The 20,958-nt window shown below is 49.8% G+C and overlaps 2 gene segments (V, D, J or C); both read right to left on the reverse strand.

Annotated features, from left to right (window-relative positions):
* Nucleotides 1-4,449: 4,449 nt before the first annotated feature.
* Nucleotides 4,450-5,126, reverse strand: LOC123347528. The segment is given in 2 exon segments: nucleotides 4,450-4,946; nucleotides 5,032-5,126. Coding segments are annotated over 2 exon segments (546 nt in total).
* A 7,762-nt stretch (nucleotides 5,127-12,888) lies between these two features.
* On the reverse strand, nucleotides 12,889-13,514 carry LOC123347934. The segment is given in 2 exon segments: nucleotides 12,889-13,374; nucleotides 13,469-13,514. Coding segments are annotated over 2 exon segments (417 nt in total).
* Nucleotides 13,515-20,958: the final 7,444 nt, after the last annotated feature.

A 20,958-nucleotide genomic window follows, 5' to 3' on the forward strand; every position in this document is an offset into this window, starting at 1 on the left:
TGTCCCGTGTTTGGAGAGGAGAGTTCTCAGGGGGGTTGTCTGGTGAGTGCCCAGAGACAGGGGCTGCGGATTGTCTGTCGGGTGCAGCCGTGGAAGTGAGAGGGACAGCTTTAAACAGGAAACTCTCACCGCTATTTGCATATCTCCCTTCTTATAAGAGACTCCGAGAGCGAACTCAGTTTCTTTGTGTGTGGCTGAGAGAAGGGCCAGCAATTTACTTCTGGGGTACCCCCTCTCCCAGTCGGTGTATCTGAAGAAATGGGGTTTTTTGCCCATGAAAGCTTAGGCCCAGATAACTCTGTTAGTCTTTAAGACTCCTGGTTGTTTTTGTGAATACAGACTAACAGGGCTACCCCCTGATACAGAAGGATTTCGGCTGTATCTTATTCAGTGGGAGCCCCTCTCTGTGTCTTTCCTGCCCCCACCTCTCTCCAATCCATGTCTGCTTCCCCCCGTGCGTCAGTCTCTCTCAGAGCTGTTCCAGTGACCCCTATCTTAGAACCCTTAGTCACGTGACTATCCCCCCTGACCTGAGGGCCCGCGCTGGGTTGAGGGGCCCCTGGGCAATTGCCCCCTTTGCCGCTGCCTGTCAGCGGGCCTGGCAGAGACCACTCAGCTGCTAGCGCAGGGCTGGGAGTTTCAAAGGGGCCTCATGGCTAAAGGAACCAACCTCACATTCTGCAATCACAGTCCAGAATTTCTGCTGCTGTCCCAGGGGGAGATAAAGACCCAGCTTCCCCGTCAGGCTCCCTTCTTATGACCCTTTGACCGCACTCCTGTCCCTGTTCTTTTATTAGTTGTCCCCCACAATTAGTGGGTTTCTGAGGCCCTGTGGAACCTCCCCTTAGGATGGGGGGGGGATCCTTTAGCATGGGGCGGGCTTTGCCCGCCCCGTTTCCCGAAAACCCAATAGATATTTAACAGTAACCAGGGACCAGCTGCTCTTAATTACAGGAAGCTCCCCAAGGCTGGCGCTGAGGGCAGTGGCTAGTGAGGGTACCGGGAGGAAGTCTCGTAGGGCTTATTGGGATCATGCAAAGAGAAGCAGCAGCCCCACAGCGGATGTGTCAGGGGTTGTCATAGGTCTCACCCCCACTTGGAGCTGTTGGGTTCCAATGTGGGGACCTGCACTGGTTTCCCTCTAAACTAAAATCCTAGTTTAGATCTAGTAAAAGCTGCCACCACGCAATCAGATATGTGGATTGAGACACAGTCCTTCCCCAAAATCCTAGGGGATTCCAAGAGCCCCAAATCCATGGAGTTCTTACACCCAGGAGAAATAAACCATTCCCCCCTGCTTCCTCCCCCCTCCCTTTTCCTAGGTGAGACACCGGGATTTAACTACAGAGGGATACCTCCCCCTCCCCTTTCCCTGAGAATCCACCCAAAGAAAGATCAACCAAGTGCTTAATAGAAAAGAATTTATTAAAGAATAAAAAAAGAAAAGTCACTGTCTCTGTAACCAAGATGGAACAATACAGGGTCTAAACTTATCAATCTCTGGAGAGAATCCCCCCTCCCCCTTTCTTTCTCAGTGAAAGCAAAGTAACAGCAAACAGGAATAAAGAATTTCCTTCAGCAAAACACACAATTGCAAATGTAGAAATCAAATTATAAGACTAATTTGCCTTTCTAATTAATACTCACTATTAAATAGTAGAAACTACTCCAGGAGAACTTGGAGACATGACTGTCCTCTCTTAGATCCAAAGAGAGTTCTGAGCAAACAAAGAACACAGACAAAGGCTTCCCTCCACAGAGATTTGAAATTATCCTGTTACTTGATTGGTCCTCTGGTCAGGTGTTTCTCAGGTTACTGAGCTGGTTAACCCTTTCCAGGGAAAAGAGACCTTAACCCTGATCTGTTTATTTATGACAGGGGCCTTTGGGTCAGACAGCGCAGGGCTGGAGGCCTTGTCAGCTGCTGGCCTGGGGACCCTCATTCCCCTTTCGATAGATCTGATCTCGGGCTGATGCGCCCCAGCCATGTCATGCAAGAAGAGAACGCTGTACAGAACAATGGTCCGTCTAGCCCAGTGACAAGGGCAATCATCAAATCATCCACTGGGAAGGAGTTTTATCTGTTATAAGGAGGGGGATACGCAAATAACCGTGAGCGTTTCCTGTTTAAATCTCTCTCTGCAGGGCTGCACCCAGAGAGAATCCACATCCCCCTGTTTATGTGCAGTTCCCAGCCAATCCACCAGAGACCTTTCCCCTCCCACACCAGGGAAAATAAATCTTTGGCTCCATTTAGCTTTCGTTGCAGCCGCTTTGGAAGGTATTTTCTCCCCTTGTACGGATAAGAGAGACTGACCTGTACCACCTCAGGGCTCAACATAAACAGCTACTGAATTAATTGGATCTCTCAGGGCGGGTCCCAGTCAGGGGCTGCGGTGGTTATCAACAATTGGTGGAGTAACCACCTACTACGGAAATTGCGTGAAAGGGCGATTCGTCCTCCGCCCCCACCTGTACGAACACTCCAGCTCACCCTTCCCTGCACGCTGCGCTAGGACACGTGCCTATGTGTGTTTGTGAGTCTATGGAGAGAGAGAGAGAAAGAGAAACAGTTAGATCACTGGTTTGCAGAGGCCAGTCCCTGTCATGCTGGGAACTCTTTGTTCCTTGTGATATACCATCTGTTCTCTCCTGTTTTTTACCTAGATAATAAAGTCTTTGGGGGGCAGGGATCTAATATTAACTAGAATATTAAATGCTATGGAACCTTTTAAATCTGAGCCTAGAGGCTTTAATTCTTTCCAGAATAAAAGCACCGCTGTGAAGGTGTGAAAGCTATTTGGTAGCCCCACCCCCACCGCCCTTTTACTAGTTTTGCAAACGGCCAGTAGGTGGAGGCAGAAGCCTCCAGAAACCTCACGTATGCAGTACCCTGAACTTTTGAACTAACCTTCCTCTTCTGCCTCAAAGCAAAAAAATCTTGCTCCAAGCCAGTTGCACTAACCAGATAATGGTTTCACGGGGTCCGGCAACCACCAATGTAGTGTTAACACGGCATGGTCTTTGTCTAAAAGTGTATAAAAAGCTTGTGAAAACTTGTGTGCAGTAGAGTCTTCTGTATCTATTACAGAGCTCTCCTTTCTTCTGCAGAATTGTCATAAATAAACAGATAGTTAAGGGTTAAGGTCTCTTTTACCTGTAAAGGGTTAACATGCAGTACCTGATGACCACCTGACCAGAGGACCAATCAGAGACAACATAATTTCAAATCTCTGTGGAGGGAAGCCGTTGTCTGTGTTCTTTGTTAGAGCTCTCTTTGGATCTAAGAGAGGTCAGTCATGTCTCCAAGTTCTCCTGGAGTAGTTCTTACTAATCAATAGTGAGTATTAATTAGAAAGGCGGATTAGTCTTATAATTTGATTTCTATATTTGCAATTGTGTGGTTGCTAAAGGAAATTCTTTATTCCTGTTTGCTAATATTGCTTTTACTGGGGGAGGGGGAATTCTCTCCAGAGATTGATAAGTTTAGACCCTGTATTGTTCCAATTTGGTTTCAGAGACAGTGACTTTTCTTTTTATTCTTTAATAAATTCTTTTCTATTAAGGACTTGGTTGATCTTTCCTTGGGTGGATTCTCAGGGAAAGAGGAGGGGGAGGTATCCCTCTGTAGTTAAATCCCGGTGTCTCTCCTAGGAAAAGGGAGGGGGGAGGAAGCAGGGGGAATGGTTTATTTCTCCTGGGTGTAAGAACTCCATAGATTTGGGGCTCTTGGAATCCCCTAGGATTTTGGGGAAGGACTGTGTCTCAATCCACGTACTTGATTGAGTGGTGGCAGCTTTTACTAGATCTAAACTAGGATTTTTATTTTAGATGGAAACCAGTGCAGGTCCACATATTGGAACCCAACAGCTCCAAGTGGGGGTGAGACGTATGACAAGAATAAAGCATTTTTCCTTATCCCTGTCAGGCTGTTATTGGCTCTCAGCTAGGCAGACCCGATATTTCGGTAACAAAGGGGATGTTTATCTAGTTCTAAATGTATAGATAGAAACTCCTCCTATAAAAGACTCGGATTTTCAAAGGAACCTAAGGGAGTTAGGCACCCAAATCCCATTGGATGAATAGCTCCCATGTATCAGAGGGGTAGCCATGTTAGTCTGGATCTGTAAAAGCAGCAAAGAGTCTTGTGGCACCTTATAGACTAACAGACGTTTTAGAGCATGAGCTTTCGTGGGTGAATATTCACTTCGTCAGATGCTCCCATGTGTTTACTAGAGTGTGTAAATGTCTGAATAAAAGTTCCAGATTGCCAGCTGGCATAAGCAGGGGTAGCTGCTATATTGAATCCAGTGGATCTGTGATCATTGATTCCAGCTGTGGATCTGCTCTCACTGTGTAGGTCTTTCTTAAGGCCACAACAACCGAAGCCGTGTGAAATCAGAGGCGAGAGATTCATTGGTTCCAAAGGGCTGTAGATCAGCCCCATCATCACCCATTTCGGTTCTCTGAGGTGACAGCCCCTGCCCAGTGATTGTGAGATAATAATGGCCAGAAGAGTGAACGTTTCCCTGCTACCAGGGGCAGGGACGTTTGTGTAAAAGGCCCCTGAGTGTCTGCGCGGAACTCGCTTCCTCTTTTTGTGCCAGTCCCTGCTCTGCTCTGTGTCACTGTGTCCCTGGCGCAGTAATAGGTGCCGGTGTCTGCAGCTGTCAGCGAGCGGAGCTGGAGATAAACTTCGCCCTTCGAGGTGTCCCTGGCGATGGTGATCCGGCTACTGAAAGCCGAGCTGTACTCTGTGCTGCCTCCCGCTGCAGTGCTCTGGATGCGCCCCATCCACTCCAGCCCTTTCCCCGACGGCTGCCGGACCCAGCTCCAATAGTAGCTGCTGACGGAGACTCCAGAAACCTTACAGGTGATACTGAGGGTCTCTCCGGGTTTCACCGCTCCCGGGCCGGTCTGGACCAGCTGCACCTGGGAGAGGACACCTGGGGAAAAGAACAGAGCTGACTCTCGCCTGGAACCGGTGCACTCCCCACCTCGGTGTTTCTCAGCGTCCCATGAAATACTCACCTGACGGGACAGCGAGTAGGAAAAGGGAGCAGAGCAGTGACAGTGTCATGGTGATGGCTAATGGAGACACTCCCCAGGGGGCAGGACCGGTTCCGTGTCTGGGGAGAGACTGAGGCTCCTAGAACCGGGGGTTTGTATTTAACAGGAACCCCCCGGGGAAGGGATTTGCATGAGGGTTTCCCAGGGTGGCTATTAGAGGCGGCAGAGGGTGAGCGCTCAGTACATGGCGATGTCCCCTTCGGACAGGGGTCCCCTTTACAGCCCAGAGAGACCAGGCGCTCAGCTCAGCTCAGCACAGCTGTGCATTAGTCTGTTGAATTGCTTGGAGCCCTAGAGACAAGACAGGCGTGACAGGGTCAGTTCTTAAATCACCCACTCGCTCCCTGTTGCCGTTGGGTAAATCCGTTTAGGGGCTCTGCGTGCACAATTCCCACTCTTGTTAGTGGGCGGTGGGTGCCCCAAACCCCTAGGCAAGTTAATTTCCGCTTTTGTGACTCTGGGACTCATTTCCTCGTCTGTAAAATGGGGTTAATGAGACTTCCCTGCCTCACGTGCGGACTCGAGGGTGAAATCCAGGACTGGTTGTGAGTCACTAAAATGTTCCAGTGACAAGGAGCAGAGAAGAATAGAGGCAGGTAGGTGGCTGGTCATCCAGCCGCCAGTGAAATCCAGTGAGATTGTGGTTCCTAAATCCACCAGGCTTCTTAAGAACATAAGAACTGGTTAAAAGATAGGAAACAAAGGGTAGGACTAAATGGTCAGTTTTCAGAATGGAGAGAAGTAAATGGTGGTGTCCCCCAGGGGTCTGTACTGGGCCCAGTCCTATTCAACATATTCATAAACAGTCTGGAAAAAGGGGTAAACAGTGAGGTGGCAAAATTTGCAGATGATACAAAACTACTCAAGATAGTGAAGTCCCAGGCAGACTGCCAAGAGCTACAAAAGGATCTCTCAAAACTGAGTGACTGGGCAACAAAATGGCAGGTGAAATTTAATATGGATAAATGCAAAGTAATGCAGATTGGAAAGAACAATCCCAACTATCCATACAAAATGATGGGGTCTAAATTAGCTGTTACCACTCAAGAAAGAAATCTTGGAGTCATTGTGGATAGTTCTCTCAAAACATCCACTCAATGTGCAGCTGCAGTCAAAAAAATGAACAGAATGCTGGGAATAATTAAGAAAAGGATAGATAATAGGACGGAAAATATCATGTTGCCTCTATATAAATCCATGGTGCTCCCACATCTTGGATACTGTGTGTAGATGTAGTGCCCCATCTCAAAAAAAAAGATATATTTGAATTGGAAAAGGTTAGAAAAGGGCAACAAAAATGATTAGAGGTCTGGAACGGCTTCTGTATGAGGAGCGATTAATAATACTGGGACTTTTCAGCTTGGAAAAGAGACAGCTAAGGGGAGATACAATTGAGGTATTTAAAATCACGACTGGTGTAGAGAAAGTAGATAAGGACGTGCTCTTTACTACTTCCCATAACACAAGAAGTAGGGGGCACCAACTGAAATTACTAGGCAGCAGATTTCAAACAAACAAAAGGAAGTATTTTTTTCCACACAATGCACAGTCAACCTGTGGAACTCCTTGCCAGAGGATGTTGTGATGGCCAAGACCATAACAGGGTTCAAAAAAGAGCTAGATAAATCCATGGACGATAGGTCTATCAATGGCTGTTAGCCAGGATGGGCAGGGATGGTGTCCCTAGCCTCTGTTTGCCAGAAACTGGAAATGAGTGACAGTGGATGGATCACTTGATGATTCCCTGTTCTGTTCATTCCCTCTAGGGCACCTCGCACTAGCCACTGTCAGAAGACAGGATACAGGGCTAGATGAACCTTTGGTCTGACCCAGTAAGGCCATTCCTATGGAATAAAAGCAAATACATGAATGGGAGACAGAGTTATAAAGAGAAACGATTCATTCCCTGTTGAAGGAAAGACCAATAGAGGATAAAAGTCTGTTAGGATTTCACATTTATTTGGTGATATTGTGGAAGACTGTGTGAAGGAGATATCCCTGCACGAATATTGCTGTGTCTAGAATCAGAGCTTTGTATTTAAACAGGGACCTGCTGAGGCAGGGCCATACAGGTCGGTTTGACCCAACCGGGGGTGGGGGCGAAAGGTGAAAGCGGCTGACAAGATTTCAGGTTAAAAGAGGCTGCGCTCTCAGGGACTTGTCCTCATTTTACAACAGAAGGAGAAAATACATTTCAGATTTGAAGGACTCTCGGCCCAATGGATTGTGGGGTGGGGGCGGGGAGTTATAACATAACACCTCCATGGGAGTTAGGTGGCTAACTCAGGAGCTTTTGAAAACACCACTGGGCGTCTCACTTCATCTTTGAGCACCTCCATATGTTTGAAAATCCTGAACCAGATGTCACAGACTCACAGATCGTGCCCACTCGTGGTCCAGTGCGGTCCTTTCAGTGAGACAGCCCTTCTCGGGGGTCCACTCTCTCTCTGGGGGTCAGGCCCCTCCACCTCCTGGAGCCACACCTTTCTGAGCCTTAGCACATCTGTCTCTCGCCGTGGGCCCCCTCAGGAAGTCCCCTCGCTCTGAACCCCCCGGGCCTCCTCACCCCCAAAGGGGTTGATGCAACCCTGTTCTCTAGACCGGAGTGACTCTCAGCCAGCATAAAACAGAAGGGTTTATTGAGAGTTGAACACAGCACAGGAAATTCTCAGGGCCTCAGGCCTGGCCTCCCTCAGCACCGCACATCCCAGTCCCCCTGCAGCCAGGTGGGCTCTGCCTGCTCCGCCTCTCCAGCCCAGAGCCCCCCTGCTTCTCAGATTGGCCTCTGATATCCCCGGCCCTAAGCCCTGCCCCTGTCTTCTCTTCAGGTAAACAGAGTCATAAACAGGATGGCCTGGGTCTCCTCTCCTCTCAGCCCTCTTCTGGCCCGAACTGGCTGGTCAGGTCTCCGGGGTCCTCTCTTCGCAGCCCATTGTCCTTCCACTGGCCAGAACCGGCTGTGACTCCTGAGCTGGGTCACCAGGTCACCAGTCGCTGGGGTCTCCATCCTCCAGGCCATTGGCCGGGGTCCCGAGTTCCCTCTCTGGTTCTCTGTAACAACAAACTCCCTCTCCCCTCACCTCATTAAACCAATAACACTCAGGAACACTGAGTCCCCCTCCCTCTGCATATAACCCACTGGAAAATACAGAAAACCCAAGAACCCCACACACACTTCGTCACAGACTCTTTGCTGTTTGTTATTGTGATTATAAAGTTGTGTTCCTTTGAGATAAAATCAATATGAGCCTTTAATTTTCAGAAGGCTCTTCGATTCCTTGTCCTTTCCCTACATTGATAAGACTTGTCCCGCCCCCCGGAGCCCTGGGAACAGGGGATGATATGACAGGACCCTACGAATTATGAGCTGTCCCCACCCAGGCTGCTGCATAATTGACTCCGCTCCCTGCCTGGTCCTGGCTGCGGTAGGATTCCATTCAGCTTGGGAGCAGCGCCCCCGTCTGGCCACACCCAGAGCTGCAGCTGCTGCTGCTAGAGAAAGGCCTCACACATCGCTGTCTGGATGTGGGAGTGAGACGCCCAGGTGGGGAGAGGGGATTTTTGTAGGTGGGGACCGGGCAGGGAAAGCGATGAGCTGAGTTACCCACTTTCTCTCAGGCAGTGTCTGGCAGAAACCGGAACGGAACCCGAATCTCCTTAACCCGGTCCCGCGCCTTTCCCCTAATCCTACCCCGGCTTCCTCCTCTAACGAGCTGCAGCGGGAGGGTTCATTTTTGGAGGTGCTGGGCCCCGGCAGCTCTCACTGACTTCAGGCAGAGCAGTGCCCACTTAGCGCCTCTGACACTGGCTCCTCTGGGGCAACGTTTCCTAAAGCGGTGTCTGAGTCTGGGAGTGTGAATTGTTCGGGGCCCAGCGCGAGTCCCAGCGAGCCGGATTCCCAGAAGTGGATAATCGCCCACAGCTGTGACTGACGTCACTCAGTGATGCAGGCGCGGAACATGCTTTGTACTGAGGCCCGGAGTATCTCACCATTCATGTCACCGTTACCCCGGTCTCAGTGAGTCCCCGGTGCACATTTCAGTGGGAAGCGCAGGGAAGAGAGCGTGTAAAATCCCTTGGCGGAAGAGGATGGGAGGGTGGATGCAAGCGGAGAAACGCGGGTGGCTCCTGAGATCCCCGGTCAGCAATGCCCCGCCTGTCTGTCTCATCCCCTACAGCACTGAATGTCCATGTCGGCTGATTATTACGAAATTCGCTTCTCCTTTTTGTGCCAGTCCCGCTCTGCTCTGTGTCACTGTGGCTTCCCTGGCACAGTAATAGGTGCCGGTGTCCGCAGCTGTCAGCGAGCCGAGCTGGAGATAAACTTCGTTTTTAGAGGTGTCCCTGGTGATGGTGACACGAGGCTTGAGAGCCGAGTTATACTCTGTGGTCCCTCCCCGTTCAGTGCTGCGGATAAAGCCCATCCACTCCAGCCCTTTCCCGGGGGGCTGCCGGTTCCAGTTCCAATAGTGATCACTGACAGAGACTCCAGAGACTTTACAGGTGATGCTGAGGGTCGCTCCCGGCTTCACCGCTCCTGGACCGGACTGGACCAGCTGCACCTGGGACAGGACACCTGGGGAGAGGGAAACAAAGCAAGGAAAGAATTAGCCACCGAAAGAATCTGTGGACCTGGTGATACTTTTCTCGCTCTCAATAAACACTCACAGGAGGGGGCAGAGAACAGGGAAAGGAAAAGCCACAGAGATTTCATTCTCGTGTTCATGCAGTGAGGGAAACTCCCCAGCAGGCAGCACCGGGCAGTTCTGTGTCTAGGGAGAGACTGAGGCTCCTAGAACCAGGGGTTTGTATTTAACCAGGAGCCCCCGGGGCAGGGATTTGCATGCGGGTTCCCCGGGTGGCTATAAGAGCTGGCAGGGGGTGAGCGCTCAGTACACGGCGATGTCCCCTCGGGGACAGGGGTCCCTTTTACACCCCAGAGAGACCACGCGGTCAGCCCAGCGCGGCTGTACATTAGCCTTTGGTGGTTCGCCTGTGGCCCTAGGAGACAGGATCGGTTCCTACATCACTGCACTGGCTCCCTGTTGCCCTTGTGTGAATCCACCTAGGGGCTCTGCGTGCACAATTCCCACTCGTGTCAGTGGGCGGTGGGTACCCAAATCCCCTAGGTGGGTTGGATAATCTCAGCCTTACTGAGTCAGGCACATAGATAAACAAACTCTTGAGCAATAGTCAACATGGTTTCTGTAAAGGGAAATCGTGTCTTACTAATCTATTAGAATTCTTTGAAGGGGTCAACAAACATGTGGACAAGGGAGATCCGGTGGACATAGTGTACTTGGATTTCCAGAAAGCCTTTGACAAGGTCCCTCACCAAAGGCTCTTACGTAAATTAAGCTGTCATGGGATAAAAGGGAAGGTCCTTTCATGGACTGAGAACTGGTTAAAGGACAGGGAACAAAGGGTAGGAATTAATGGTAAATTCTCAGAATGGAGAGGTGTAACTAGTGGTGTTACCCAAGGGTCAGTCCTCAGACCAATCCTATTCAATTTATTCATAAATGATCTGGAGAAAGGAGTAAACAGTGAGGTGGCCAAGTTTGCAGATGATACTAAACTTCTCAAGATAGTTAAGACCAAAGCAGATTGTGAAGAACTTCAAAAAGATCTCACAAAACTAAGTGATTGGGCAACAAAATGGCAAATGAAATGTAATGTGGATAAATGTAAAGTAATGCACATTGGAAAAATTAACCCCAACTATACATACAACATGATGGGGGCTAACTTAGCTACAACGAGTCAGGAAAAAGATCTTGGCATCATCGTGGATAGTTCTCTGAAGATGTCCACGCAGTGTGCAGAGGCGGTCAAAAAAGCAAATAGGATGTTATGAATCATTAAAAAGGGGATAGAGAATAAGACTGAGAATATATTATTGCCCTTATATAAATCCATGGTACTCCCACATCTCGAATACTGTGTACAGATGTGGTCTCCTCACCTCAAAAAAGATATTCTAGCACTAGAAAAGGTTCAGAAAAGGGCAACTAAAATGATTAGGGGTTTAGAGAGGGTCCCATACGAGGAAAGATTAAAGAGGCTGGGACTCTTCAGCTTGGAAAAGAGAAGACTAAGGGGGGACATGATAGAGGTCTATAAAATCATGAGTGATGTTGAGAAAGTGGATAAGGAAAAGTTATTTACTTATTCCCATAATACAAGAACTAGGGGTCACCAAATGAAATTAATAGGCAGCAGGTTTAAAACAAATAAAAGGAAGTTCTTCTTCACGCAGCGCACAGTCAACCTGTGGAACTCCTTACCTGAGGAGGTTGTGAAGGCTAGGACTATAACAATGTTTAAAAGGGGACTGGATAAATTCATGGTGGCTAAGTCCATAAATGGCTATTAGCCAGAATGGGTAAGAATGGTGTCCCTAGCCTCTGTTCGTCAGAGGATGGAGATGGATGGAAGGAGAGAGATCACTTGATCATTGCCTGTTAGATTCACTCCCTCTGGGGCACCTGGCATTGGCCACTGTCGGTAGAGAGATACTGGGCTAGATGGACCTTTGGTCTGACCCGGTACGGCCTCTCTTATGTTCTTATGTTATGTAGGGCCTCAGTTCCTCCTCTGTAAAATGGGGCTAATGTCACTTCCCTGCTTCACCTGTGAGGGAAAAATCCAGGACGCTCCGGTGACAAGGGGCAGAGAAGAGCAGAGACGGGGTGGGGGCTGAGCATCCAACTGCCAGTGAAATCTGTCTGGGGATTGGTTCTGCTTTGAGCAGGGGGTTGGACTAGATACCTCCTGAGGTCCCTTCCAACCCTGATATTCTATTGTTCTAAAGGGGGCTCGGCCCTGGGAGGGTGAGGGCGGCTCCCTCTGTCTGGATCTCGTTAGCTAAGAGGCCACCCCGGCTAACCGGGAGAGGGAGAAAGGTTGGGTTTTCCCAAGTAGCACCAGCCAACAGCTGGGAAGGAGCAGGAGGGAGGGAAGTTGAGAGACAGGAAAGTTCTGGGCTGTATCCACAGGAGGCCTGTGATTGGGTGGTTCAGGAGCGGGGTTGGGACACACACTGGCAGGGGAAGGGGAGAATTTGGCACCGATATTAAACCTTGTCCTTTAGGGTTCAAACCAGTGATACTCAGACCTCAGCGGTTCAGGAGCCAAACTATCCATCAGTATCACCCAAAGAGCCATGTAGTGTGAATGACAGGGAAAATATTTAGAGTGCGTGTATACACATAGACACACTCTCTGTCTATACTGTATTTAGTATATGTATACAAATATTTATATATAATATAATATATTATTTATCTATCCCCATCCACCCCCTCTATCTATCTAATCTGTCTGTACACCTATATCTGTAAAATTCCCACAGTAAGTTAATAACTTAGTGCAAGTCGATAACTTAATTGGTTAATAACATAATGAACACGTCCTGATTGGTTAATAACTTGGATGGGTTCATAATTAAATCACACCAGGTGCTGCAAAGGGCGGCAGGAGACACATTTAAAAGCCCCCTGCTGCTGGAGAGCCACAGTCTGGGTGTCGCTGGTTTAACCCAATCTCTGCTAGAGACCAGGGCGAGACCCGATGGGGAGGGTGGATTCTCTCACATCCTCAGCTGCGGGGTTCCGTGAAGCAGCCCCGGCTAGTCATGCTCAGAGACAGGATATTGGGCTAAAGGAACTGGACTTGAACCCCGCTGGGATTTCCTGAGCTCCGGAGGGGGACATGCAGCGCTGTGTGCTGTAGCTAGTACCCAGAAGGGTTGTGTGATGGCTGCTAGGAACGAGACCTGATTCCCCCCGGGGGAGCCGTGAGCTGGGATCTCTGTGTGTCTGTGTTACAAGGAGCTGCGTTAGGAGACGAGGAACCCCCCCCCACCTCCTTTGGGCCCGTGTCTCACCCCGCTTCTAGTGGAGACGTGAGTGTGACAGGGCCCCGAGTGACTCTAGACAATCCGCTTCCCCTTTTTGTACCAGCCCCGCTTTGCTCCGTGTCGCTGTGTGTCTCTGACGCAGTAATAGGTGGCGGTGTCCGCAGCCGCGAGGGAGGCCAGCTGCAGGGAGAACTGGTTCTTGGAGGTATCCGAAGAGATGGTGGTCCGGCTTTGGAGAGACGCGGCGAACCACTTTCTCCCGTCGTGTTGGTATATACGTGCTACCCACTCCAGCCCTTTCCCGGGGGGCTGCCGGACCCAGTTCCACACGTAGCTGCTGCTAGTGATAAAGACCCCGGAGACAGCGCAGGTGAGTGTGAGGGTCTCTCCGGGCTTCACCACGCCCGGGCCGGACTCGACCAGCTGCACCTGGGAGAGGACACCTGGGGAAGAGGAAAACAGGTTATGGAAGTAATTAGCCAGGCGATGAATCTGTGGATCTGTCCCTAATTTCCCCGCTCTCTGAACCACACTCACAGGTAGGGACCGATAACAGGGAAAGGAAAAGCCACAGAGATTTCATTCTTGTTGCCATAAAAGAAGGGAAACGCCTCAGCGGGCAGTTCTGTGTCTGGGGAGAAGCTGAGACTCCCCGACTCAGGGGTTTGTATTTAAATAGGAAGGCCCCGGGGCAGGGATTTGCATGCGGGTCTCCCCAGCGGGTATAAAGGGAGGGACACCGCTAGGCAGGGAGCGCTGTCTGTGGGAAGCAGCGTCCCGCATCCCCTCACGTCTTAGCGTGTGACCCGAAGTCATGTCATCTTCACTGGAGCCCTTCAGGGAAGCAAGGGGCTGTGGATCGGGTCCCTACACTGGGGGCTTCCAATCCAGCTGCGCCTGGTGCCGAATGCCCCGGGCAGAGCTGAACAAACAAGAGAGGGGAGATGTCCAGAGACGTGACACTGTCCCGGGAGTGTTGGATGGGGAAGGAGCCGCAGCTGCGGGGAGCCGCCCGCACAGGCTGGTTCCGGCCGGGCACCAGAGAGCGAGAATCCGCTTCAGGGAGAGGGAGAGAGCTGGGCACAGAGGGGCGGGGCGGGTTGTGGGCTCTGTCAGAGTAAAGGCCGTGACTGCACTAACCCAGGGACAGTCTGAGCACACGCTGGGGGGAAACGCATCGCCCTGGTGTCCGCTGCTTTTCCTGTAGCAGGGACACCTGTGAGGCGGAGAGACAGTGTGTGTGAGAGACACACGCTGCTGTGCCCTGCGGTGGGGAGTGAAACTTGCTCCGTGTATAGGGATATGTCAGTGCTGAAGCCCAGACAGTCCCTTACACCGGCCTGTAAAGTGTCCGGAGACATTTCTGAGAAAAACAGGGAACGGCTCAGAGACAACCAATATTCTGGGATCATAAACTCTGCTCTTTCTCTCAAACACCGTGACCGCCAAGGAGAAATCAGACTCTCACCTCTATGGGCCTCGACCAAACCGTCTGAGAACCAAGGGCCCTGTCATTTCATGGCCCTCTCCATTCCATCCTACATCTGCTCTCAGCATAATTAAATGAATCTATCTAGATTTAAACAGGAAACACCTGGGGAGGGATGTGCATGCATATTTCATCCAGGGAGGTTTGGAGTTGAAAGGGGCTGTGAGCAGGAGCCCTAGATTGATAGTCTGACTCTATCCACAAATGGGCATCTCCCTGGTACTGGCTACTGATATTTTACCAATTGCTATTGCCAGAAAAATTCCATCGATCAGGCTTGGCAAAGGAAAGGACTAAGTTCAGGCTTTGTCTTCCAGAAATGTGAGCATCATAGTATATCCAGGCTAACGTTGTGTTTTCATAACTAACGTTATAAAAGACCTGAGTCATCGATTTATCTATCTCCTTTCACAACCATCACTCTCCTGTTAGCCAACACTTCCCCGGCATCACAGGACAATGTCTGCCACCTTCAGGGAGAGAAATGCTTTAAGGGGCTGATTCAATGCCCATAGCTATCAATTCTGAAAACTTTCTCTGACTTTACTGAGCTTTGGGTAAGGCCAAAGGAAGGACAATCAGTCTGGGGTCAGAGCCTCACAGATGTGAATTCTGGAAGCTCCAAGAAACCAAGGCTGCTACCCTGACTGACAATGGCTGGTGTTCTGGCCAGTTATTCAAAAGATTAAAACATTAGTAACAGAAAGAAGAGATCTAGTGATACAATGAGATGAGGGCCAGGCACTCAACTAATTGAAATTGCAAGCCTGATTTAAGAGAGCATCCTTTCTATACATGTACGGATTCATTCAGTGCCCAACTATCCCGTGCCTTCTTGGCTCATACCACAGAATGCCAAATAAGGACAAACTGCTGAAAAATAGGGCAGATACACCCCAAGATTGGTGGCTAATCCAGGAGCGGTGCCAGGGTTTTCGGCACCCTAGGCGCAGAGTCGGCTCTACCCATTTTGCCAGTCCCGCGGCTCCGGTGGACCTGCCGCAGACGTTTCTGCGGAGGGTCCGCTGGTCCCGCGGCTCCAGTGGACCTGCCGCAGGCGTGCCTGTGGATGCTCCACCGGAGCCGCAGGACCAGCGGACCCTCCACAGGTACGCCTGTGGGAGGTCCACCGGAGGCGCCTGCCGCCCTCCCGGCAAAATGCCCCCCCCTCCAATCCTGGCGCCCTAGGCGACTACCTAGGTCGCCTAAATGGAAGTGCCGGCCCTGGGCTAATCCCCCATAGGATATAACAAACCAGCAACAAAAGTAAACTTCTGTTTCACCACACTGGATAACAAGGAGTCATAAAAGCAGTTTCCTTAGGCATTCCAGTCCTTGTATTACCACTGAAAACACTAGACTTAGAGAAGAGTGGTTCCTTAAAACCAATCTCTTCAAATTAGGGGTTCTTCTGATCCCAAAGGACCAAACACACACCCGGGTCAATATATAATTTAGATCTTACCCAAAAATCACTCTGATGACAATCCTTTAGTATCTAAAATGTAAAGGTTTATAGAAAGAAAGAAAGAAAGAAAGAAAGAAAGAAAGAAAGAAAGAAAGAAAGAAAGAAAGGTGAGAGTTAAAATTGGTTAAAGGAATCAGTCACATACAGTAATTGCAAAGTTCTTGGATTGGGCTCGTAGCAGTGATGGAATAAACTGCTGGCTTATGTCAAGTCTCTGGCTGCTTCCAAATCATTGGAAGGTCCTCAGTGCATTGGTTCGAATGCTCCCATTCGTATAAGTCAATACTCTAGAGCAGGGGTGGGCAAACTTTTTGGCCTGAGAGCCGCATGAGGTTTCCTAAATTGTATGGAGGGCCAGTTAGGGGAGGGGGTCATGGCCCAGCCCTCACCTCCTATCTGTCCCCTGGACTCCTGCCTCATCCATCCCCCCCCCATTGCCTTACAGCCCCTCTGGAACCCCTGCCCCATCCAACCACCCCTTCTCCCTGTCCCCTAACTGCCCCCAAAACCCCTGCCCCTGCCTGTCCTCTGCCTGCCCCCTGCCACCCCATCCAACCCCCTCTCCTTCCTGACTGCCCCCCAGGACCCATGTCCCCATTCAACCCCTTGGTTCCCCTGACCATCATCCACACCCCTGCCCCTGATCACCACCCCGAATATCCCTGCCCTCTATCCAACCCCCCCCCCCGCCCGCTTTCTGCCCCCTTACCACACTGCCTGGAGCACCGGTGGATGGGGGTTCTACAGCCACATCACCCGACTTGAGCCAGGACATGCTGCCACCACCGCCGCCACCTCCACGCAGCACAGAGACAAGGTCACGCTGGGCTCTGCAGCTGTGCTGCCCCAGGAGCTCACAGTCCTGATGCACAGAGCATTGCGCTGGTGGCAGAGTGAGCGAGCTGAGGCTGCGGGGGAGGGGACACAGCAGGGGAGGGGCCGGGTGTAGCCTCCTGGGGCTGGAGCTCGTGGGCCAGGCAGGATGGTCCCGTGGGCTGGATGTGGCCCGTGGGCCATAGTTTGCCCACCTCTGTTCTAGAGGTTTGAGCAGGAAAAAGGCAAAACAGAGGTGTTTCTAGGACCTTTTATATTTTCTGCCATGTGGAGGGAAACCCATGTTTCAAACAAAGCCCTCAGCACAGCTAGTGGAAAATTACAGGTGATAAGATAGTATTTGGAGTCACATGGTTGAGTCACATGTCCATGCATGATTCCCTTAGTCACTGCAGGAAGCCATTACGTATACCCCAGACAGCAGGTTTGCAGGACAGTCCATCCAGTGTAGATGGGCATCTCCCATGGTCCACTGTCAGTTAAGTGCTTCTTGATAAGCCACTTAATTTGAATAGTCCCTCCAAGATGTGCTGGATAACTACCTTGTGGGTGTTACTCCAGGAACAAACATTTGAAATCCAGATATAGCACAGTAACCTGTCCGGACTCACCCCTGCGGCGCCTCCTGCTGGTCGTCCTTGGGAATTAGCTCAGTCGTTCGGAGCGCCCTCTGCAGGCCGGTGATCCACCTGTCTTCTCCCGGCCTCCGTGTCCCTCCCAGGACCCCGGTGCCTTTTTATATGGGGTGCTGCCCCCTGGCAGTAACCCCTTTCTCTCTGGGTCTCCCTTCCTCGGGGAACCCCCACCCTCTATCCCCACCTTGCCTCAGTGTATGGCTACTGCCAGTCATTGTCTAGCTCCACGTCCTGGGGCAGACTGCAGTATCAGCCACTCATCACTGGCAAGGAGGGTTTGGACCTGCTGCCTTTGCCTATCCCTGGGCTGCCCTCTGCAACCCCCAGTACCTCTTGGCCTAAAGCTAGGCTGCAGCCTGGGGCCTTCCAGGCAGGAGCTCCCCAGCTCCTCTGCCTTCCCCCAGCCCTTACGGGCTTAGTCAATAGGTCAATTAAGTGCCAAACTGGTACTTAATTGGGTCAAATTGGGTCAATGATATGATATTCTTAACCTCTTTCAGAGGGTATGGCTGGAGAGTCTTGCCCGCATGCTCGGGGTTCAGCTGACCGCCATATTTGGGGTCGGGAAGGAATTTTCCTCCAGGGCAGATTGGCAGTGCCCCTGGAGGTTTTTCGCCTTCCTCCGAAGCATGGGGCAGGGGTTGCTAAAAGAGTGGGTAGATCGGCTAATGTGGCCTGCATCTTGCAGGAGGTCAGACTAGATGATCATAATGGTCCCTTCTGATCTTGAATTCTATGATTCTATGATTCTATGCTTCACTCAGGTACCTGGTCTCAAGCTCCCTGCAGCCAGGCCCATCTCCCTCTACAGCTAGAGAGAGACTGACTGTTTTCCTTCTGGCTTCCCTGGCCTTCTTATAAGGCCCTGCAGCTCTGTTTGGGGCATGGCCCCAGCTGCAGCCACTTCCCCAATCAGCCCAGCCTAAAGCCCCTGCCCAGGGCTGTTTTAAAGCCCCAAAGGGACAGGAGCGGGTAGCCACCCCGCTACAAGCGCCAATATGCATTAGTTCAAATACAAAAATAATAATAGCAGATATATCAATCTCCTAGAACGGGCCTTGAAAGGCTATTGAGTCCTGCTACCTTTACTAGCAGGACCAAGTACTGATTTCTGCCCCAGATCCCTAAGTGGCCCCCTCAAGGATTGAACTCACAACCCTGGATTTAACAGGCCCATGCTCAAACCACTGAGCTATCACTCCCCTTGAATATGTATATTAAGATAGCATAATCATAACCAGCAAATCATAACCTTTTCCTAGACACCTCACTGGACAACCTTTATAGCGAATATAACAGTGTTTGCAACAATTATCTATATGGTCATGTTTTAATCAGATAACATCAGACCAACAACAATGAATCAACAATAAGCAAAAAGGAATTAATGAGAAGCCTTACCACTTATTGATAAGCAGTTATCAATTACTGATTATCGATAGAAAAATCAATCACCACGACTGCAATTCTGAAAAAAAAGAAACCAAAGAGGCTCCAAGTTTATAATTTGGGAATGAGTACTTAAGCATGAGGCTTCCTGGCAAAGACACCCTTTACTCAAATGTCACTGAAATCTAGAGAGCAGGCTAGAAGTTTTTGTCTCTTATAAAGAAGGGGATATGCAAATGGGGTTACAATTTCCTGCTTACATTTTTCTCTCTCTCTCCTGCCCAGGAGGTACCAAGAGAAACAATCCACAACCCCTGTGTCTCTGCAGCTACCAGCCAGTCTCCCTGAGAAATTTCCACTCCAACATCAGGGAAAATGAGACTTTGGCTCCATTTACTTTTCCTTCTGGCAGCTCTGGAAGGTATTTTCTCTCCACAAATCCACTGCAGAAGCAGGAGACTATCACTGTATTTCTGCAATGATATTCACATACTCTGTAAAATGCTCTTCCATATTTTATTCCCTTTCATTCTTCCCTCCTGCCCTTTTCTTACACAGGGGCCCGGTCACAGGTTGTTCTGACCCAGTCCGGTCGAGAAATGAAGATGCCCGATGAACCCACTGGCTGAAATGTGCTGTGAGCAGGCTCGCTGTTACCAGCTATTACATGGCGTGGTTCAAACAGGAGCCCGGAAAGGGGCTGGAGAGGCTGGTCAGGTGTCACACACCTGCAGCTACAAATTACTACTCTGACAGCATAAAGGGCTGTTTCACAGCCTCCAAGGACAGCTCCAATTTCTACTTGCAAATGAACAGCCTGAAACTCCAGGACACCACCATGTGTTACTGCGCGAGATACACAGTGAGGGGGAAGCCATCTGAGCTCAGACAAAAACCTTCCCCTGAAGAGATTCGGGAAGGGATTTCCTGGGGATGGCGCTCTCATTCCGCAGAAATGAGAACAGACACAAAGTATCTCCCCCTGTTGACACCGCACAGTGACTCCATCTCCTCCCGGGGAGCGCAGGGAGCAGATGGCCCGGGGGTATTTCGTGGAGCATGTGCATCCCCCTTCACCCCCAGTGACTCTCTGATCAGACATGCTCCAGTTTAAGGCTTCCTCCTTCTCCCACTGAAGTCACTGGAGAAGCTGAGCCCTCAGCAAAGAGCAGTGGGAATACTGAGTCCTGAGTGCAGATTATGGGCTGGAAGAGTCCGGCCAATAAACTAGAAGTGACCTTCCCTGGCTGCCCATTGATAATCCTCTATGTGTGAAATTCACCCTTTGTAAAGGGGCCATCACAAGGGCCTATCCAGCTACTGAGCACCAGAAGTAACTTTTATCCTACCCCTGCAGAACTGACCCTTCTCCTCAGACTAAGCAATTTCACTCCAAAATCCTTTCCAACAATACAGCCTCAAACACAAATTTTGCAGAATTATCTTTGCACAGTTTGCATCCTAATTTGCACACACAATTTATTTTAAACTTTATTAAAACTTAGGGGCACAAACATATAGGCCTCAGGGTCTCAGCAGCACCTTTTATTCAGGCAGGGCCTGGCCCCTGGATCTGTGCTTTGTTTGAAGTGAGATTTGGCTAGAACTGGATTTTTAGTGGTATTATTTAAAAACAAAACAAAACCAATTTATCTTAAACCTACAAAACAAGAGTTTTACAAACCAGGAGTGTTGATTAAGGTCCTTAAAACCTCACATATTTACACAATATATATTTACACACACACACAAATATATACATATTCTTTTTCTTAACATTCCTTGCACTATTATTATTTTTTTACACAACTGTACCCCAATTATTCTCCCATCTTGTACACTCAGAGACAGCCAAGTTAATTTCCGATAGAAACTCCTTATGTTCCATTAGTGAATTTGATTAACTCATCCAATAGTCAAATAATATAGAGCAGAGTATCTGGCTGCCTGCTACCTGCAGCAGCCTTTACAGACCACTTCTTTTGGGAAAGGGCCCATTTTCCTTCAGAATAGCTGTAAAGGCTTCTTGGGACAAAAACATAGTGGTGGTAGTAGCCACTTTGCTTGACCCCCTTGTATAATTTAACTACCAAGCTTCCACGGAATGTGACTGCACAGAGATGCCCATATAGTTACATTTTATATCTGGGTTTTATTATTAAACCAAGAATTCCCTTTTTAGAAAACCACAATTGTTACCCTTTAACTTTTT

The sequence above is a fragment of the Mauremys mutica genome, chromosome 13 (assembly GCF_020497125.1).
Source record: "Mauremys mutica isolate MM-2020 ecotype Southern chromosome 13, ASM2049712v1, whole genome shotgun sequence".
Taxonomy (NCBI): Eukaryota; Metazoa; Chordata; order Testudines; family Geoemydidae; genus Mauremys; species Mauremys mutica.